The sequence below is a fragment of the Salvelinus namaycush genome, chromosome 2 (genome assembly GCF_016432855.1).
Source record: "Salvelinus namaycush isolate Seneca chromosome 2, SaNama_1.0, whole genome shotgun sequence".
NCBI classification, from domain to species: domain Eukaryota; kingdom Metazoa; phylum Chordata; class Actinopteri; order Salmoniformes; family Salmonidae; genus Salvelinus; species Salvelinus namaycush.
The window spans coordinates 44,900,624-44,923,900 of NC_052308.1; the positions used below are offsets into that span (position 1 = coordinate 44,900,624).

Consider the following 23,277-nt stretch of genomic DNA (forward strand, 5'->3'; position numbering starts at 1 on the left):
TAACCAACATAGAAACACATAACATAGACTACCCACCCAAACTCACGCCCTGACCGTCAAACACATACAAAAACAACAGAAAACAGGTCAGGAACGTGACACCGGCCTTCTAGCTACCACCGATCCACTTTTCATTTTCCATTTGTTTTGTCTTTGTTTCACACACCTGTTTTCAATCCCACAATCACTTGTTCATTATTTAACCCTCTGTTCCCCACATGGTTTTTGTGAGTGATTGTTTATTTTGTATTTTCGGTCTGTCATGGTGTACTTGTATTTGTTATTTTGTGTATTTTAGATTTTGAGTAAAGTACGTTTGATTACTCATATCTGCTGTCCTGCGCCTGACTCTCTACACCAGCTACACCTAGGACCCATTTCAATGGCCCTCTCATGAAGATATGTTTATTCAGCCATCCACTTCACATTAACATTCAACAGGTTAACTAGCATAAATTCATCATAATTTATGGTATTTAATCTGCCTATAAACTCTGCATGCTTTTCCACGTTGCGGTAGTTGTACAACATAACATACCATCGCGTGACTCCAAGTTTACTTCGATATGATGGTTATTATAGCAATATTTGCGCTTAAATGCTTTCCACTACAATTGTCGCATAATCTATTTCACAGACTCCAAAAAGTATCCACCCTTGTGTAGTGTATTTTGTTTTGTCGACATTGGGAAATTTTACAGCCAAATTTGTCGTTTCCATCAGGCCTATCGTGAGTTTCTTTATGCGTCAGGTAATTCATCCCCGTGAAATGGTTGGATGGAGACCTGGTTATAGAGAGAAAGGTGGAAATGTCATCAATAGCCATCATTTAAAAAATGTATTTATTTAACTTAAAATTTACCTGGAAATGAAGTCAACTTAAGCAGAAAAGCTACAAAAAACAGATACAACAATGTCACATCAAATTAATGTTACAGCAATATCAGTAAAACAAAGTATGGTTTAAAATCAGTTTTAGTCATTGAAAGAATTCGGTGAAGGATGCTAGTTTATCTAACACAATTGTACACTGTTGGGTGTTGATGTTAAAAAGTAGCATATATGCACAGAAATGCTCCGTTTATTTTAAAGATTTTCTTGTCACATGAAATGCATACTCACTCAAAATACATTTCTCACAGAGCCGCATATAATATATTTAGGCCTCTACATGGAAGTAAAATGATACCACCACAATGTCAAAAATATAGAAATTAAGAACTTTATTCCAATCTTAAACTGCAGGGCTCACTAACTCATCTCTTAATACTCATTCTATTTTTTATTTGCATGTTGTTGGAGTTTCCAGAGGTAGTCGTTGGCGAAGTTCATAATCAGAGTCATGGCGTTCAGTATCAGGATATCCATGTCGTTATCCAGCATCCCCTCCTCGTGGTAGTTCTTCACCGGCAGGATGCAGTTCATGGGAACGCCTAGCTCATTACTGCAGATCTGCATCTGAAAAACGTTGGAGACAGAAACGGCTGGATCAGTTTTTCTTGAGTGATGATCATTGAATCATGTCAGCACAACCAAGATTTAATGGCTGACTACATCACAGACATTACATTGTGTCAACCAATGGTTGCTTGCCACATCGTCAACTGTGCAGTTGGGCATCAGATTGCCTCATCATATTATATGGTTAGTTGACATGTTAAACACTTGTCCAGGCAATGTAAAATTTGATCAGGTCTGAGGTTATGTGATTTACCTTCTTTTTGATCTCCTTGCTGTAGTAGATTCTCTTCACATCCTTGTTCACCAGCTCACAAGCCTTGTCTGGCATGGTCATGACAACAACTTGAGGGATTTCTGCCATAGAAATGAATATTTAATGAATTGAAGAACTAGCATAAGTAACACTGTATCATGTAATAGTGAAAAGTCAAGAGCTGCAGCTGAAAGGTGATAACTGATAGCCATTCACAGTTGTAGTTACCATTGAGAAACAAAGTTTAAAGAGGGTACTTACTCAGTCTGCTGGCTTCTGCCCTGATGTTCTTCATCTTGTCTATGACCTCCTTTGACATGATAGAGAGTTTGTCTGCTGACACAATACTCACCAGGCAGTGAGCTTTGTCACTTAAGCTGGGATTCTGAATGAATTCCTTTTTTTGGTCCGATAATGGGTGGAAAGGATTGAACTGGCCAAGAAAATAAAAGATTTGTTAGTGTGTGTGTGTGTGTGTGTGTGTGTGTGTGTGTGTGTGTGTGTGTGTGTGTGTGTGTGTGTGTGTGTGTGTGTGTGTGTGTGTGTGTGTGTGTGTGTGTGTGTGTGTGTGTGTGTGTGTGTGTGTGACGTCTGCTTTACCTCATAGCCCTCTGGTAGATGGCCCTTCAGAGCATTGATGATGTCACCAGGGTGCAACCCATTTTGTTGTGTTTCCAGACCCATGACATCATTGAATGCAAAGGGAAGACATTTTTCTCCTGAACGGCCCTGAATGTAGTGTGTGTCATACTGAAAATAAACATTTTATTTAATAACATTTCTATGGAAAGGATAGATACCCTCACACTCAGAAACATGAAAAGCATCCCAAACTGAGGCTCAGAGTCAACAAATATATACACAGACTACAAAACATTCCATGACAGACTGACCAGGTGAATCCAGGTGAAAGCTGCAGTTGAAGTCGGAAGTTTACATACACCTTAGCCCAATACATTTAAACTCAGTTTTTCCACAATTCCTGACATTTAATCCAAGTAAAAATTCCCTGTTTTAGGTCAGTTAGGATCACGGGTTTATTTTAAGAATGTGAAATGTCAGAAAAAAAGTAGAGAGAATGATTTATTTCAGCTTTTATTTCTTTCATCACATTCCCAGTGGGTCAGAAGTTTACATACACTCAATTAGTATTTGGTAGCATTGCCTTTAAATTGTTTAACTTAGGTCAAATGTTTTGGGTAGCCTTCCACAAGCTTCCCACAATAAGTTGGGTGAATTTTGGACCATTCCCCCTGACAAAGCTGGTGTAACTGAGTCAGGTTTGTAGGCCTCCTTGCTTGCCTCCTTGTTTGTAGGCCTCCTCCTTGCACTTTTTCAGTTCTGCGCACACATTTTCTATAGGATTGAGGTCAGGGCTTTGTGATGGCCACTCCAATACCTTGACTTTGTTGTCCTTAAGCCATTTTGCAACAACTTTGGAAGTACACTTGGGGTCATTGTCCATTTGGAAGACCCATTTGCGACCAAGCTTTAACTTCCTGACTGATGTCTTGAGATGTTGCTTCAATATATTCCCATACTTTTCCTCCCTCATGATGCCATCTATTTTGTGAAGTGCACTAGTCCGTCCTGCATCAAATCACCCCCACAGCATGATGCTGCCACTCCTGTGCTTCATGGTTGGGATGGTGTTCTTCGGCTTGCAAGCCTCCCCCTTTTTCCTCCAAACATAACAATGGTCATTATGGCCAAACAGTTCTATTTTTGTTTCATCAGACCAAAGGACATTCCTCCAAAAAGTACGATCTTTGTCCCCATGTGCAGTTGCAAACCGTCGTCTTGTTTTGTTTTCTTTTTTTTTGGAGCAGTGGCTTCTTCCTTGCTGAGTGGTCTTTCAGGTTATGTCGATATAGGACTCGTTTTACTGTGGATATAGATACTTTTGTACCTGTTTTCTCCAGCATCTTCACAAGGTCCTTTGCTGTTGTTCTGGGATTGATTTGCATTTTTCGCAACAAAATACGTTAATCTCTAGGAGACAGAACATGTGAGCGGAATGACGGCTGTGTGGTCCCCTGGTGTTTATACTTGTGTACTATTATTTGTACAGATGAATTTGGTACCTTCGGGCATTTGTAAATTGCTCCCAAGGATGAACCAGACTTGTGGAGGTCTACAAGTTTTTTTTTCTGAGGTCTTGGCTGATTTCTTTTGATTTTTCCATGATGTCAAGCAAAGAGGCACTGGGTTTGAAGGTAGGCCTTGAAATGCATCCACAGGTACATCACCAATTGACTCAAATGATGCCAATTAGTGCATTTATTAACAATTATTAAATCAGAAGCTTCTAAAGCCATGACATAATTTTCTGTAATTTTCCAAGCTGTTTAAAGGCAATGTCAACTTACTGTATGTAAACTTCTGAGCCTTGAGACAATTTAGACATGGGATTGTGTATGTATGCCATTCAGAGGGTGAATGAGCAAGACAAAAGATTTAAGTGCCTTTGATCGGGGTTTGGTCGTAGGTGCCAGGCGCACCGGGTTGTGTCAAAACTGCAACGCTACTGCGTTTTTCATGCTCAACAGTTTCTCGTGTGTATCAAGAATGGTCCACCACCCAAAGGACATCCAGCCAACTTAACACAACTGTGAGAAGCATTGGAGTCAACATAGGTCAGCGTCCCTGTCATGACACAGTGCAACACTTTCAACAACTTTTAGAGTCCATGCCTCGACGAATTGAGGCTGTTTTGAGTGCAAAAGAGGGTGCAACTCAATAGTAGAAAGCTGTTCCTAGTGTAAATGTGTGTGTGTGTGTGTGTGTGTGTGTGTGTGTGTGTGTGTATGTGTGTGTACAGTACCAGTCAAAAGTTTGGACACTCATTGAAGGTTTTTTCTTAATTTTTACAATTTTCTACATTGTAGGATAATAGTGAAGACATCAACACTATGAAATAACACATATGGAATCATGTAGTAACCAAAAAAGTGTTATACAAGGCCAAATATATTTTATATTTTTGATTCTTTAAGTAGCCACCCTTTGCCTTGATGACAGCTTTGCAGACTCTTGGCATTCTCTCAACCAGCTTCACTTGGAATGCTTTTCCAACAGTCTTGAAGGAGTTCCCACAAATGCTGAGCACTTGTTGGCTGCTTTTCCTTCACTCTCTTGCCCAAATCATCCCAAACCATCTCAATTGGGTTGAGGTTAGTTGATTGTGGAGGCCAGCTCATCTGATGCAGCACTCCGTCAGTCTCCTTGGTCAAATAGCCCTTACACAGCCTTGAGATGTGTTGAGTCATTGTCCTGTTGAAAAACAAATGATAGTCCCACTAAGCGCAAACCAGATGGGATGGCATATCGCTACAGAATGCTGTGGTAGCCATGCTGGTTAAGTGTGCCTTGAATTCTAAATAAATCACAGACAGTGTCACCAGAAAAACACCCCACACCATCATACCTCCTCCTCCATGTTTCACGGTGGAAACCACCCATGCGGAGATCATCCGTTCACCTACTCTGCGTCTCACAAAGACAGAGTGGTTGGAACCAAAAATTGCAAATTGGGACTCCTCAGACCAAAGGACATATTTCCACTGGTCTAATGTCCATTGTTCATGTTTCTTGCCCAAGCAAGTCTCTTCTTATTATTGGTGTCCTTTAGTAGTGTTTTCTTTGTAGTAATTCAACCATGAAGGCCTGATTCACGCAGTCTCCTCTGAACAGTTGATGTTGAGATATCTGTTACTTGAACCCTGTGAAGCATTTATTTGGGCTGCAATTTCTGAGGCTGGTAACTCTAATGAACTTATCCTCTGCAGCAGAGGTAACTCTGGGTCTTCCTTTCCTGTGGCGGTCCTCATGAAAGCCAGTTTCATCTAAGCGCTTGATGGTTTTTGCGACTGCACTTCAAGAACCTTTCAGAGTTCTTGAAATTTCCCGAATTGACTGACCATATGTTGTTTCTCTTTGCTTATTTGAGCTGTTCATGCCATAATATGGACTTGATCTTTTACCAAATAGGGATATCTTCTGTATACCACCCCTACCTTGTCACAACACAACTGCTTGGCTCAAACACATTAAGAAGGAAAGAAATTCCACAAATTAACAAGGCACACCTGTTAATTGAAATGCATTCCAGGTTACTACCTCATGAAGCTGGTTGAGAGAATGCCAAGAGTGTGCAAAGTTGTCATCAAGGCAAAGAAAGGGTGGCTACTTTGACGACTCTCAAATATAAAATATATTTTGATTTGTTTCACACTTTTTGGTTACTACATGATTCCATATGTGTTATTTCATAGTTTTGATGTCTTCACTATTATTCTACAATGTAGAAAATAGTAAAAATTAAGAAAAACCCTTGAATGAGTAGGTGTATCCAAACATTTGACTGGTACTGTATATATAATTTATTTTGGGCACAATGCCCCGACGTGCAAAAAGGTGCATAAAGTAAAAATGCAAGACCCACGTTTCGGTTTTTAAGTCAAAGGATGTAACTAAGCAGTAGAATACATAATATTACATTGATACTGTGTTCGTTTCTACTTCGTATTCTACTGTGTAGTTACATCCTTTGCATTAATCTAGGCTTTATTATGTGATGTAATCAACTAATTTATGTTTTCTTTATAGCCAGATTTGTGTGCTTTCATTTGTCTTGTTCATTTTCTTTATGCACCTTTTTATATGAAAACATAGAAATTATACATATTTGTGCATTTGAGTCTCCAACAGTCCTTTCTATGGTCCTACTTTTTCAAAACCTACGCCCCTGTGATTGACTACGTTTTGCATTTAAAAGAGCGCAGACGACCTCGCTTTGTTTCTACAGTCCCTCTTCATATCTCTGTTCTGCCTGTTTGTAGCTCATGAAATACTGTGTCTTAGTGTACCAGGATATATTAGGGAGCCATATTCCGTACCTGCATTGTGTCTGTGTTAAATGTATTAGGCACTGCAGCTTACTGTCAAGGTGAAGCTTGTGCCAGTGGTAGAAGCTACCAGGGCACTACTTGTCATCCGATTTTGGAAGACATTGTTGACTGAGTTGATGAAGCTGGACTTTCCTGCACCGACTGGTCCATATAGCAGGCATCTGAGCTGACCCACGTCAGGATCACTCAGTTTAAAGTTCCTCAGTTCATCCACCATGTGGTCTCTCTCTCCTTTACTGTCAGAGACAATGAAAAGTACCTGTTACTTCTTGTTTTGTTTACCTGGCCACTGTTTCCAAATGCTAACCTTTTAGCATTTGTGGCACAGATTCAATGCAAAACAGTGGCCATAGACTGCTTATAATTATGTACAGGGAAATTGCATCAAGATAACACCAGGACTTAATTGATTTAAGATGGTGGGAAACTGATATCAGCAATTTAGCATAGCACACCATTCACACAACACAACCCTTGATAGTGATTGTAATGATAACTCCCGAGTGTCGCAGCGGTCTAAGGCACTGCATCTTAGTGCGTGAGGTATCACGCACTGGTTTGATTCCAGGCTGTATCACAACTGGCCGTGACTGGGAGTGCCATAGGGTGGTGCACAATTGTCCAGTGTTTTCTGGTTTAGGGTTTGGCTGGGGTAGGCTGTCATTGTAAATAAGAATTTGTTCTTAACTGACTTGACTAGTTAAAGGTTTAATACAACTTTTAAAATAACCAAAACTTTCGTTTTACTTTCATCCTCCATATCGGTCAGTCGGTACAGTACTTACCTCCAACATGTTTCCCTCCATTGATTGTCAAATTCTGTGTGACACACATAGAACACATTTTGATTAAATTCACTTAATTATTGTTTTCCACATTCCAATTACATTCAAATGTTGATTACAATGACACATAATTAATGAGGGTAGGGTTACATTTTCTCTTTATTTAACTAGGCAAGTGAATTAACAAATTCTTATTTACAATAACCCACTGTTCCCCAATAGGCCATCAAGTGCCTTGTTCAGTGGCAGAATGACAGATTTTTCAGCTTGTGGATTCGATCCAGCAAACTTTCAGTTACTGTCCTAATGATTTAACCACTAGGCTACCTGCCGCCTTACAGGGCATGTGCTTTATAAGTAAAGCCTTGGGGCTGTGGTCAATGTATGCACTAAAACGGTGTAAGCAGGTTCCCAGAACAAGTAAAAAGAATTGGGACCGATGCACTTTGCTTGAACAGAATTTGCACTCACACCTGATATTCACTATCAGTGGTTGACTGTATTTTACAGATATGTCATCTCTCTCTTACCCTTCTTTGGTGGGGTTGGTGGTGGTGATGGTGGTGGTGATGGTGGTGGTGATGGTGATGGTGGTGGTGATGGTGTCCATGCTGGCGTCGGTGCTGGCGTTCGTGCTGGCGTTGATTCTTCTCCACCCATGTTTGCTTTTCTGAGAGGGAATGTAACAGGGTTGGGGTCAATTCCAATTTCATTATAATTTCAACAATCTTTCAAGTTATTGAATTGGAATTAGACTAATTGGAATTGGACATTTAAAGTCCAAACAATGGAATGGAATGTATCAAACATTGACTGCAGCATTTGTTTTCAATACTTTCAACTTGTATTTCTATAGTTCCAGTATAGGTAGGCTGTTTGAACAGTCACATGATCTGCCTGAAAGCCTGAGGGAATTGAATTTGTATTTGAGGAATTGTTGTGACCTAATATAGAATTGGGAATTTAATTATTGGAATTCACCTAACATTTGAATGGAGAGGAATTTAATTATCTCTGAATTTAAAGACTGGCCTGGAATTTGAATTGAATTAAATATAATTTACAGAGATAAATAATTTAATTAGTGGAATTAGAGGCTCAGTGCAGTCAACTTTATTTTCCTGTGTTTTATATATATATCCACACTAATACGGTGAAATTGTGAAAATTATCATAATTGAAATTTCAGCCTGTTTTGGTGGGATGGAGTATTGGCCTGCCTGGTGACATCCCCAGGTGGTAAATTAATTAGTAGACCAATAAGAAAAAGCCAATAACAGCTAGTTTTCACCTCCCCACTCAGACCACTCCCAGACAGTCCTATCCCAATTCTTGCTTGAGAAATTGCTCGCTAAGAAGCTATTTTTGTTTGTTTTCAATTAAAATGGTTAAAAAATAATCACAGAAAGGTACTTAATTGTTACCATGAAATTATTTGATAGTGAGATAAAAACGGCTGCATTAGGCCTTTAACTCATCCCTGGATCAAAAAAATACTATTTGGGTTGAATAGTACGTCATGTCTGCACTGCAGCTACTAGGGCTGGGTGGATACCAGTATTACAATATTCTTTCCATGTCAAAAATGAAAATACGAAGCAGACCACCCTCTTTGGTCCTTTAAATCTTGCTGTATGTAAGGAAGTGTGCTATAAATACATGTGATTCTGGATGGCAACATAATGATGTTTGTTTCCAACATTAGGGCTGTTTTCCTAAAGAAGTTTAATCCGCTTCATGTTTTGTTTCCTTGCCACGATACTAAGGAATATTTTATTTGTATTCTTTTTTTATTTCACCTTTATTTAACCAGGTAGGCCAGTTGAGAAGTTCTCATTTACAACTGCGACCTGGCCAAGATAAAGCAAAGCAGTGCGCCAAAAACAACAACACAGAGTTACACATAAACAAACGTACAGTCAATAACACAATAGAAAAATCTATGTACAGTGTGTGGAAATGTAGAATATTAGGGAAGTAAGGCAATAAATAGGCCATAGAGGCGAAATAATTACAATTTAGCATTAAGACTGGAGTAATTGGTGTGCAAGTAGAGATACTGGGGTGCAAAAGAGCAAGAAGATAAATAACAATATGGGGATGAGGTAGTTGGGTGTGCTATTTACAGATTGGCTGTGTACAGGTACAGTGATCGGTAAGCTGCTCTGACAGCTGATGCTTAAAGTTAGAGAGGGAGATATAAGTCTCCAGTTTCAGTGATTTTTGCAATTCGTTCCAGTCATTAGAACTCGAAGGAAAGGCGGCCAAAGTAAGTGTTGGCTTTGGTGATGACCAGTGAAATATACCTGATGGAGCACGTGCTACGGGTGGGCATTGCTATGGTGACCAGTGAGCTGAGATAAGGCGGGGCTTTACCTAGCAAAGACTTATAGATGACCTGGAGCCAGTGGGTTTGGCGACGAATATGTAGCGAGGGCCAGCCAACGAGAGCATACAGGTCGAAGTGGTGGGTAGTATACGGGGCTTTGGTGACAAAACGGATGGCACTGTGATAGGCTACATCCAGTTTGCTGAGTAGAGTGTTGGAGGCTATTTTGTAAATGACATCGCCGAAGTCAAAGATCGGTAGGATAGTCAGGTTTACAAGGGTATGTTAGGCAGCATGAGTGAAGGATGCTTTGTTGCGAAATAGGAAGCCGATTCTAGATTTAATTTTGGATTGGAGATGCTTAATGTGAGTCTGGAAGGAGAGTTTACAGTCTAACCAGAGACCTAGGTATTTGTAGTTGTCCACATATTCTAAGTCTGAACCGTCCAGAGTAGTGATGCTAGTCGGGCGGGCGGGTGCGGGCAGCAATCAGTTGAAGAGCATGCATTTAGTTTTACTAGCATTTAAGAGCAGTTGGAGGCCACGGACGGAGCGTTGTATGGCATTGAAGCTCGTTTGGAGGTTTGTTAACACAGTGTCCAAAGAAGGGCCAGCTGTATACAGAATGGTGTCGTCTGCATAGAGGTGGATCAGAGAATCTCCAGCAGCAAGAGCGACATCGTTGATATATACTGAGAAAAGAGTCGGCACGGGAATTGAACCCTGTGGCACCCCCATAGAGACTGCCAGAGGTCCGGACAACAGGCCCTCCAATTTGACACACTGAAAACTCTATCTGAGAAGTAGTTGGTGAACCAGGCGAAGCAGTCATTTGAGAAACCAAGGCAATTGAGTCTGCCGATAAGAATGTGGTGATTGACAGAGTCGAAAGCCTTGGCCAGGTCGATGAAGACGGCTGCACAGTACTGTCTTTTATCGATGGCGGTTATGATATCGTTTAGGACCTTGAGCGTGGCTGAGGTGCACCCATGACCAGCTCTGAAACGAGATTGCATAGTGGAGAAGGTACGGTGGGATTCGAAATAGTCGGTGATCTGTTTGTTAACTTGGCTTTCGAAGATTTTAGAAAGGCAGGGCAGGATGGATATAGATCTATAACAGTTTGGGTCTAGAGTGAGATTAAAATATATTCGAAAAGAAAACAATATTTACACGGGACGGGACAAGACAAAACACACGTCCGACTGCTACGCCATCTTGGAACATTGTGATATTGGTATCGTCACGGCCCTAGTAGCTACACTACATGTCCAGAAGTATGTGGACACCCCTTCAAATTAGTGGATTCAGCTATTTCAGCCACACCCGTTGCTGACAAGTGTATAAAATTGAGCACACAGCCATGCAATCTCCATAGCCAAACATTGGCAGTAGAATGGCCTGTACTGAAGAGCTCAGTGACTTTCAACGTGGCACCGTCATAGGATTCCACCTTTCCAACAAGTCAGTTCTTAACATTTCTGCCCTGCAAGAGCTGCCCTGGGCAACTGTAAGTGTTGTTATTGGGAAGTGGAAACAACTAGGAGCAACAACGGCTCAGCCGCGAAGTGGTAACAAGCTCACAGAACAGGACCACCAGTGCTGAAGCTTGTAAAAATCATCTGTCCTCGGTTGCAACACTCATTTCCGAGTTCCAAACTGCCTCTGGAAGCAACATCAGCACAAAAACTGTTCGTCGGGAACTTCATGAAATGGTTTTCCATGGCCGAGCAGCCGCGCACAAGCCTTAGATCACCATGCGCAATGCCAAGCGTCGGCTGGAGCAGTGTAACACATTCTCTGGAGTGATCAATCGCGCTGCACCATCTGGCAGTCCGACAGATGAATCTGGGTTTGGCGGATGCCAGGAGAATGCTACCTGCCCCAATACATAGTCCCAAATGGAAAGTTTGGTGAGGGAGGAATAATGGTCTGGGGCTGTTTTTCATGAAGGGAAATCTTAACGCTACAGCATAAAATGACATTTTAGACGATTCTGTGCTTCCAGCTTTGTGGCAACAGTTTGAGGAAGGCCCTTTCCTGTTTCAGCATGATAATGCCCCCATGCACAAAGCGAGGTCCATACAGAATTGGGTTATCGAGATCGGTGTAGAAGAACTTGACTTGCCTGCACATAGCCCTGACCTCAACCCCATCGAACACCTTTGGGATGAATTGGAACGCCAACTGCGAGCCAGGCCTAATCGCCCAACATCAGCGCCCGACCTCACTAATGCTCTTGTGGCTAAATGGAAACAAGTCCCCGCAGCAATGTTCCAACATCTAGTGGAAAACCTTCCCAGAAGAGTGGAGGCTGTTATATCAGCAAAGTGGTACGCCATAGTAATGTCCATGATTTTGGAATTAAATGTTCGACGAGTAGGTATCCACATACTCAAGGATCGGAAACTGTTGCAAATGATGTTAAATGCACTAATACAATCAGTACATGTACAACATATGTGGAACTGTCCTTTAACTGCACTCAAATTGATGTCTGTTTTTTTAAACTCTTTTTGCAGATCTACAATGAGAAAAGAAGGCAGTTCAGCCTGGTAAAGAATTCTCCTTATGAGATGGTGGAGAAGGTAGCTTCAGACATCGAGAAGCTACTGGCCAAGAAACGCAAAGCACTTGATGTAAGTCAGCAATTTGACTATTTATTTCACAAGAAAACACTACATTTAGTGTCAGTTTGACAGACACAGATTTAGATCAATAATGAATCACCATTGAAAATGCTTCTTAATCCAGGATTCCCTACTGGAAATTTCACAAAAAATGAACAGATTGCATTTGCAATACTAACATATCCCTTGGCATATGAAATTACGTGATAACCTGTTTCCAATACATTTTTTATCTACACTGAACAAAAATATAAATGCAACATGCAACAATTTCCAAGATTTTACTGAGTTACAGTTCATATAAGGAAATCAGTCATTTGAAATACATTTATTAGGGCCTAATCTATGTATTTTACATGACTGGGCAGGGGCACACCCACTGGGGAGCCAGGCCCAGCCAATCAGTTTTTCCACACAAAAGTGCTTTATTACAGACAGAAATACTCCTCAGTTTCATTAGCTGTCAGGGTGGCTGGTCTCAGACTCAGACAATCCCGCAGGTGAAGAAGCCGGATGTGGAGGTCCTGGGCTGGCGTGCTGACACCTGTTCTGTGGTTGTGAGGCCGGTTGAACGCACTGCCAAATTCTCTAAAACGACGTTGGAGGCAACTTATGGTAGAGAAATTAACATTAAATTCTCTGGCAACAGCTTTGTTGGATATTCCTACAGTCAGCATGCCAATTGCACGCTCCCTCAAAACCTATGGCATTGTGTTGTATGACAAACTTCACATTTTAGAGTGGCATTGTGTTGTCCCTAGCACAAGGTGCACCTGTGTAATGATCATGCTGTTTAATCAGCTTTTTGATATGCCACACCTGTCGTATGGATGTATTATCTTGGCAAAGGAGAAATGCTCACTAACAGGAATGTAAACAAATTTGTGCACAACATTTGAGAGAAATAAGCTTTTTGTGCATATGGAAAATTTCTGGAATCATTTATTTCAGCTCATGAAACATGAGACCAACACTTTACATATATATATATTTTATATTTTTGTTCAGTATATTCAGGAACAAAAAATGCACCCCAAACCAGCTTTTCGGGTGTTTGTGAAAGCAAAGACAGGTGGAATGCATTTTTAGCAAGTTACAATTCAATTTGTGTTACAGTAAACATTTGTTATTGTATAATTATTGTATAGTTTTAATATATGTCCAGGAAACTGCCCCATAATGTAGAAGATGTATAGGAACAATAGAAGACAAGGTTACAGATTTCCTTTGTGCACAAATTATAGGTAGCTTCTACAAACATTACAGTATAGCAATTTGATTTTTCCTTTTGCAATGCAAATATTGTACTGTATATCGATCAGGTCCTCTACCAATTTTGCCTTTCAGCAGAATAAATTGTTTTCTATTGTTTATAAAATATAAAATAAACTATGTATTCAAAAATGTGAATAGACTTACCTTGATGGTACTAGTTCCTCCTGAGGCTGAGATTCTGATATAGTTGTGAAAAAAGGATTTCATCAGCACCTATTTATACTTGCACAATAGAAAGTGAAATTCAAGTGAGGAGGGCTGTCTAGCTCTCCTATTTCTCTAGCTATTTCTTGTAAATGGGGCCATTATAGTAATAGAGGGACCATAGTTTTACTTTCAATATAATTCTTTCACTTTTTTTTACAAATAAGAACATCAGGTGGTTATGTGGCTCAGTTGGTAGAGCATGGCGCTTGCAACGCCAGGGTTGTGGGTTCGATTCGAAGTATGAATGTATGTACTTGTAAGTCGCTCTGGATAAGAGCGTCAGCTAAATGACTTAAATGTAAATGTAAATTTACACAGAAAGACACTCAGCTCTTATAGTCTTCTAAACCCATTACATTTCTATGAAGTCAGACCATTTATGAACACAATTGTTTATCTTTTATCAATGACATTACAAGTGAGAGAAGGTCAGTGGATAAAGGCCCCTAACAAAAGACAAAAAGGTGGCCAGTATGATGCAGATAGACTTTTGTGAACTATTAACATAAATATTAACAGTATTATATTATGTGAACTGCTGTCATATAATATACTTATGTTTCTCATAATATTTGTGTGGTTAATTTGTCCTGAAACTCCCAGTACTTATAGAGTTCATCCAGGCTACTTTAGAAATGGGCTTATGAGGTGAAATACAACCAGAACCGCCCATGTCCTCCGTGAGCGCTATGAGGTCAAATAGAGTTAGCAACCAGCATAGCAACAGACGCTTTGGTTCATTGCGTAGGCCGGTCAGGATTTGACAGGTTCTAGCAACGGCCCTAGCAACAGATGCTAACAGCTAATTGAATCCCGTTGTGACCCAGGGGTGGAAACCATTTGGCAGTGGACACTACTTGACATGACAGGCCCTGTTATAAATAATGTGACTATCATTTTTTTAATATCCCTCCCATTCAACCAGGGCTATTAAAAATAAAAGGCAGGACCTTTTGTTTTCTCTGTTCTCTAACCTGAACTCTTGAACCTGCAGAGGCTGGCCAGTGAAGCAGAACGTGTCCAGCGAGACCATCCATGGCACGACAGCGTCAAGGTAACACTACTGAAACACACCCTACCAGCAGACTGTCTGCGTTTGTAATGTATAAATGATTCAGCAGGGGGTCATGATACTAAGCACATCCCCTATTGATGTAATGATCATATCAATAGTAAATGTTCACCCAACCATCATCATGCACTCCTCAAAGTCATCAGTGACATCCTCACCGCTGCTGGTACTGGTGCCCTCAACATCCTGATTCTCCTTGACCTTAGTGCCCCCTTAACACTGTGAGCCATCATATACTACTCAGCAGGCTGGAGGGACTGGGTTTTGAGGGCACTGTAGTCTCCTGGCTACAATCCTACCTCACCAACCGGACCTCCTACATCTCCCTCAATGGCCACATCTCAGACTCGCTGCAGTTACACTGGGTGTCCCCCAAGGCTCTGTGCTGGGCCTCTTACTCTTTACCATCTACATCCCGCTTTGGTCAGATCCTCAGTCACTTCAACCTTAACTTTCACTGCTATGCTGATGACACCCAGATCTACCGAGGCACCAAATCCCTCCTCAACCCACCTCTGACCCACATTGAATCATGCCTCTGCAATAAAAACCTGGATGCAACAAAACTTCCTCAAGCTCAACAGTGCTAAAATGGAACTCCTCCTCATAGGCACCAAATCCATCCTCACCGAAGTTGGCACCCTCACCATTGATGACACCACTGTCTCTTCCTCCCCCCTTGCACGCAACCTTGGCACTATCCTGGACTCCACCCTCTCCTTCGACCACCACATCCAGCAGACTGTCAAATCCTTATTCTTTAACCTCTGCAACATTGCCAAAGTCAGGTCTCCTCCCGTCTCGACTACTTTACTCTCAGACATCAATTTAAGCTCCCTCCATAAGCTCCAAATGGTTCAGAACTCTGCAGCCCGACTTCTCACTCATACTAAGTCCTGGCAGCACATCACCCTGTCCTCCATGAACTCCACTGTCTCCCTGTCTCCCACTAGATTGAATATAAGATCCTCCTCCTGACCTACAAAGCTCTCCACCACCTTTGCCCCCCTCCCCTCCTTCTTCCCTACCAACCCACATGCTCACTATTCCACCACAGCTGGCCATCTTGTTGTTCCCAGGTCCAAGCTTCAGAGCTTCATGGACAGGACTTTTTCAAGGGTTTCTCCATGGCTCTGGGCCTGGTTGCATAAAACACCTTAACGTTAGCAGTCCTTCCAACTCTCACGCATTGGGCATGAGACACATGCAATTGACCCTCTTCTCACGCTCACTTGCCACACCTCCTATTTCTCACACATTGAAAAAAGTATTGCTTTTATCCAGTGTATCAATGCACAACTTTTCATCTGTGCCTCCAAATCATTTTGAAACTGGAGCCTGATGTTCTATATCACAAGAATTGTAACTACGACAGCTTCACGACCGCTCATGCTGTAAACACAGTCCATTTCAAAGTGAATGGCACACATCCATATATGGCAATGGTCTATTTGTATACAGTTGAAGTCGAAGTTTACATACACTTAGGTTGGAGCCATTAAAACTCGTTTTTCAACCACTCCACAAATTTCTTGTAAACAAACTATAGTTTTGGCAAGTCGATTAGGACATCTACTTTGAGCATGACACAAGTCATTTTCCCAACAATTGTTTACAGACATCATTTCACCTATAATTCACTGTAACACAATTCCAGTGGGTCAGAAGTTTACATGCACTAAGTTGACTGTGCCTTTAAACAGCTTGGAAAATTCGAGAAAATGATGTCATGCTTTAGAAGCTTCTGATAGGCTAATTTACATAATTTGAGTCAATTGGAGCTGTACCTGTGAATGTATTTCAAGGCCTACCTTCAAACTCAGTGCCACTTTGCTTGACATCATGGGAAAATCAAAAGAAATCAGCCAAGACCTCAGAAAAACATTTGTAGACCTCCACAAGTCTGGTTCATCCTTGGGAGCAATTTCCAAACACCTGAAGGTACCACGTTCATCTGTACAAACAATAGTACACAAGTATAAACACCATGGGACCACGCAGCTGTCATATCGCTCAGGAAGGAGACGCGTTCTGTCTCCTAGAGATGAACGTACTTTGGTGTGAAAAGTGCAAATCAATCCCAGAACAACAGCAAAGGACTTTGTGAAGATTCTGGAGGAAACAGGTACAAAAGTATCTAAATCCACAGTAAAACGAGTCCTATATCGACATAACCTGAAAGGCCGCTCAGCAAGGAAGAAGCCACTGCTCCAAAACCGCCATAAAAAAGCCAGACTACAGTTTGCAACTGCACATGAGGACTAAGATCGTACTTTTTGGAGAAATGTCCTTTGGTCTGATAAAACAAAAATAGAACTGTTTGGCCATAATGACCATTGTTATGTTTGGAGAAAAAAGGGGGAGGCTTGCAAGCTGAAGAACACCATCCCAACCGTGAAGCACGGGGGGTGGCAGCATCATGTTGTGGGGGTGCTTTACAGCAGGAGGGACTGGTGCACTTCACAAAATAGATGGCATCATGAGGGGGGGAAATTATGTGGATATATTGAAGCAACATCTCAAGACATCGGTCAGGAAGTTAAAGCGTGGTTGCAAATGGGTCTTCCAAATGGGCAATGACCCCAAGCATACTTCTGAAGTTGTGGAAAAATGGCTTAAGGACAACAAAGTCAAGGTATTGGAGTGTCCATCACAAAGCTCTGACCTCAATCCCATAGAAAATGTGTGGGCAGAATTGAAAATGCGTGTGCGAGCAAGGAGGCCTACAAACCTGACTCAGTTACACCAGCTCTGTCAGAAGGAATGGGCCAATATTCACCCAACTTATTGTGGGAAGCTTGTGGAAGGCTACCCGAAACGTTTACCCAAGTTAAACAATTTAAAGGCAATGCTACCAAATACACTCAATTAGTATGTAAACTTCTGACCCACTGGGAATGTGAAGAAAGAAATAAAAGCTGAAAAAAATCATTCGCTCTACTATTATTCTGACATTGCACATTCTTAAAATAAAGTGGTGGTCCTAACTGACCTAAGACAAGGAATTTTTACTTGGATTATATGTCAGGAATTGTGAAAAGCTGAGTTTAAATGTATTTGGCTAAGGTGTATGTAAACTTCCGACTTCAACTGTATAGGCCTACTGCATCTCTGATTGGTTATGCCACACCGCAGGGAGTCAGGAAGCAGATGCAGAAGGTGAGTTTAATAATAATAAACATGATGATAATACAAAACAGGAGATGCGTACTAAACGTAACCAAAAACCAATACTGCCTGATGACAGAGGCTATTGAGGGCTATATAAAGGGAGAGTAATCAGGGTGGTGATGAAGTCCAGGTGTGTGTAATGATGGGGAGCAGATGTGCACAATGATGGTTGCCAGGTGTATGCAATGTGGGTTGCCAGGACCGCTGATTAGTAGACCGGTGACGTTGGGCGCCGGAGGGAGGGAGCAGGAGTAGTCGTGACAGCTGGCATTCGCAGATTCTGCTTATACTATCCTGAAGTTACCGGTAGGTAATAGGCTACACCAGGGGTAGACAACCTTTTCCATTTGGAGTGCCAATTTATCTTACCATTTCTACTGATCTGCGTGCCAGTTATGATTTTCATATGCACATTTTTGTGGAACAGTTTCATTTAATTTATAATAAAGTCTTCGTATCTCAAAATCATTATCATGTGGTAAATCAAAATTCTAAAAGTATCTTCTATTGCTATTGACAACTATGTAAAAATAGCCTACAGAGACAACGAATAAAAACATTTCAGCCTGCAGGTAGAAAATATCCTGATATAAAAAAAAAAAATCCTATAAATCACATTCGCTTCGCATGGCTTGTCTGCAAGGAACTTGAGAGGATTGGGAGAAACTCCCCAAATTCAGGTGTGCAAAGCTTGATGTAATGGGTCCTAGGTGTAGCTGGTAGCTGGTCTAGAGAGTCAGGCGCAGGACAGCAGATATGAGTAATCAAACGTACTTTACTCAAAATATAAAATATACAAAGTAACAAATACATGCACACCATGACAGACCAAAAATACAAAATAAACAATCAATCACAAAAACCATGTGTGGAACAGAGGGTTAAATAATGAACAAGTGATTGTGGGATTGAAAACAGGTGTGTGAAACAAAGACAAAACAAATGGAAAATGAAAAGTGGATCGGCGGTAGCTAGAAAGCCGGTGACGTTGACCGCCGAACGCTGCCCGAACAAGGAGAGAGACCGACATCGGCGGAAGTCGTGACAGTACCCCCCCTTGACACTCGGGGACGACCCGGAGGACAAGGTGCAGGGCGATCCGGATGGAGACGGTGGAAATCCCGCAGCAATGAAGGGTCCAGGATGTCCTCCACTGGCACCCAGCATCTCTCCTCCGGACCGTACCCCTCCCACTCCACGAGGTACTGATGGCCCCTCGCCCAACGCCTCGAGTCCAGGATAGCTCGACCAGCATACGCCGGGGCCCCCTCGATGTCCAGAGGGGGTGGAGGAACCTCCCGCACCTCAGCTTCCTGGAGTGGACCAGCCACCACCGGCCTGAGGAGAGACACATGGAACGAGGGGTTAATACGATAATCTGGGGGAAGCTGTAACCTGTAACATACCTCGTTCAGTCTCCTCAGGACTTTAAATGGTCCCACAAACCGCGGACCCTGCTTCCGGCAGGGCAGGCGGAGGGGCAGGTTTCGGGTCGAGAGCCAGACCCGATCCCTTGCTGCGGTGACTGGCCCCTCCTCCTGTCTCCCTAAGTGCAGCTGTTACTAGAGTAGTAATCTACTCAGATTTGCAAAGTTTAGAATGCGCTCATTCCATGCCACACTGCATCATCAATCATCCATTCTCCATTCTTGCGAGATCCTCTGTCCTCTTTACACCAGACACTGAAAGAGGAATTGTCGGTCAACTGGAACTGCTGTTATTGTGAAGTGGAAACGTCTAGGAGCAACAACGGCTCAGCCATGAAGTGGTAGGCCACACAAGCTCACAGAACGGGACCGCCGAGTCCTGAAGCGCGTAGCACATAAAAAAACGTCTGTCCTCGGTTGCAACATTCACTACCGAGTTCCAAACTGCCTTTGAAAGCAACGTCAGCACAAGAACTGTTCGTCGGTGAGCTTCATGAAATGGGTTCCCATGGCCGAGCAGCCGCACACAAGCCTAAGATCACCATGCGCCATGCCAAGCGTCGGTTGGAGTGGTGTAAAGCTCATCACCATTGGACTCTGGAGCAATGGAAACGCGTTCTCTTGAGTGATGGATCACGCTTCACCATGTGGCAGTCCGACGGACAAATCTGAGTTTGGCGGATGCCAGGAGAACGCTACCTGTCCCAATGTATAGTGCAAACTGTAAAGTTTGGTGGAGGAGGAATAATGGTCTGGGGCTGTTTTTCATTGTTTGGGCTAGGCCCCTTAGTTCCAGTGAAGGGAAATCTTAACTACAGCATACAATGACATTCTAGACGATTCTGTGCTTCCAACTTTGTGGCAACAGTTTGGGGAAGGCCCTTTCCTGTTTCAGCATGACAATGCCCCCGTGCACAAACCGAGGTCCATACAGAAATGGTTTGTCGAGATTGGTGTGGAATTGGAAAGCAGATTGCGAGCCAGGCCTAATCGCCCGACATCAGTGCCGACCTCAATAGTGCTCTTGTGGCTGGATGGAAGCAAGTCCCCGCTGCAATATTCCAATATCTAGTGGAAAACCTTCCCAGAAGAGTTGAGGCTGTTATAACAACAAAGGGGGGACCAACTCCATAGTAATGGCCATGATTTTGGAATGAGATGTTCGACGAGCAGGTGTCCACATACTTTTGGTCATTTAGTGTATCTGGACATTCAAAGACTTTCTGGATTCCCCTTTGTTGCTGCAATAACACTCTCCAGCTCCAACATCCTAACCAATAACAAGTTATTACTACTGATAATGAGATTATGAAATCATAAACGGACTCATTATGCAACTAAAACGAGCTCAAATCAAATAGTCTCCAACAGATTAGTGGGCAAATATTGCACAATACAGTTGGCAAAGCTCTTTTGAGACTTACCCAAGAGGACTCAGCTGTAATCGCTGCCAAAGGTGTTTCTAACATGTATTGACTCAGGAGGTGAATACTTATCTAATCAAGGTGTATTAGTATTTGATTTTTCATGAATCTTTAAAAAATATATATAATTTTTCTTTCAATTTGACATGACAGAGTATTTTGTGTAGATCGTTGACAAAAAAATTGCAATTAAATCCAGTTTAATCCCACTTTGTAACAAAACAAAATGTGAAAAAAGGGGTGTAGACTTTCTATAGGCACTGTAAGTGAGATCAATCCATATTCTACATGGTCTTTCCCTTCAGTCCCAGTGATTCTAAATGAGCTGAACTGGACCCAGGCGCTGGAGAAGGTGTTTATGGAGAACAGTCAAGAGGATCCTTCACTACTCTGGCAGGCGTTTGGTAGCGCCACTGGGGTCACCCGCTACTACCCAGGTACATGATGTCCTTATTACAAGAATACATGGTGCCCTTATTACAGGACATACAGGATGCCCTTATTACAGGAATATATGATGTCCTTATTACAGGAATAAATTATGTCTTTATTACAGAAATGTAGGATGTCCTTATTACAGGAATACAGGATGCCCTCATTACAGGAAAACAGGATGCCCTTATTACAGGAAAACAGGATGCCCTTATTACAGGAAAACAGGATGCCCTTATTACAGGAAAACAGGATGCCCTTATTACAGGAATACAGGAGCAGAAAATGTAAGAATGTCTCTCAATGACTCTGCGATGCATCGTGCCTAAGAACAGCCCTTAGCCGTGGTATATTGACAATATACCACACCCCCTCTTGCCTTATTGCTTAAATATACTTTATACAGTTACAGTATCAACCTTGCCTTCCTCTAAATAGACATACGTTAACGTAGTTACAAGGTGCACTTGTGTAATGACCATGCTGTTTAATCAGCTTTTTGATATGCCACACCTGTCAGGTTGATAGATTGTCTTGGCAAAGGAGAAACGCTCAATAACATAGATGTAAACAATTAAAGTATATTTCTAAAGTACATTTAAGCAATAAGGCAAGAGGGGATATGGTATATGGCCAATATACCACGGCTATTGGCTGTTCTTAGGCACGATGCATCACGGAGTCATTGAGAGCCACTCTTAAATGTTCTGCTGGTTGGCCTGTTATCTGTAATGAAATGTCCTTCATGTGCTTGCTCAAAGCACAAAATAGCAAGCACACACATTTTCTTTGGAAAATGTCCTTGTCTATTTCATAGTAGGACGTACACAACCGCAGACCACCTGTAACCACGCCAGCCCAGGACTTCCACATCCGGCTTCTTCACCTGCGGGATCTGAGGAATATTTCTATCTGTAATAAAGCCCTTTTGTGTGGAGAAACTCATTCTGATTTGCTTTGCCTAGCTCCCCAATGGGTGGGCCTATGCCCTCCCAGACCCACCCCTGCCCAGTCATGTGAAATCCATAGATTAGGACCGAATGAATTTATTTAAATTGATTGATAAATCAGTAAAATCGTTGAACTTGTTGCATTTTGCGTTTCTATTGTTGTTCAGTATAGTTGTTTAAGGTCATACAAAGACAGGGTGCAGTATCTGCATTTTATGGGTCATAGGTCAAATCAGTGGTCATGGTTGATATGCATAACACATTACTTCATAATAAGATAATACATCAGTGCATTATCACATATCTACCTACAACATGCTGAATTTGGCTGGACAGCAAATACACTTTAAGCCATTTTTCTCAGTTTCACTGTTTGCGTAGTTACTGCTCTTTGCCTTTGTAGGACATCATAGTGAAAGCCATATTAGGGGAGCAGCTCATCTTATTCCCTATATAGTGCACTACTTTTTTACCAGATCCCTATTGGAAATAGGGTTCCCTTTGGGACATAGACACTGTTCCCCTCTTGCCTGCTTTATTCATCACACACTTACAGTCTGTATTAATCATTCACTTGCTGTGTTTTGTATTACTGTTAGCACACACTCTTTCTGTTCCTCTTTCTAGAAGACCAATGTCCCGCGAGCTCACTGCAATAAAATAATCATGCTGTTCACTGATGGAGGAGAGGATCGAGCTCAGGACATCTTTGTGCAGTACAACTGGCCCAACAAAACGGTCCGTTTCTGTCACGTTCCTGACCTGTTTTCTGTTGTTTTGTAGGTGTTTAGTTGGTCAGGACGTGAGCTGGGTGGGAATTCTATGTTGTGTGTCTAGTTTGTCTGTTTCTATGTCAGCCTAGTGTGGGTTCTCAATCAGAGACAGATGGTAGTCGTTGTCTCTGATTGAGACTCATATATAGGAGGCTTGTTTTGTGTTGGGATTTTGTGG

At 41.9% G+C, this 23,277-nt stretch overlaps 1 protein-coding gene across 1 annotated transcript; it reads right to left on the reverse strand.

Moving 5' to 3' along the window:
• Positions 1 to 1,275: 1,275 nt before the first annotated feature.
• LOC120021870 (interferon-induced protein 44-like) lies at positions 1,276 to 2,398 on the reverse strand. Its single transcript, XM_038965718.1, has 4 exons — positions 2,315 to 2,398; positions 1,976 to 2,147; positions 1,715 to 1,815; positions 1,276 to 1,458 (listed from the first exon to the last, which is right to left on the reverse strand). The coding sequence occupies exons 1-4, from the start codon at positions 2,396 to 2,398 to the stop codon at positions 1,276 to 1,278; spliced, it is 540 nt and encodes a 179-aa protein (XP_038821646.1).
• Between the last annotated feature and the right edge of the window lie 20,879 nt (positions 2,399 to 23,277).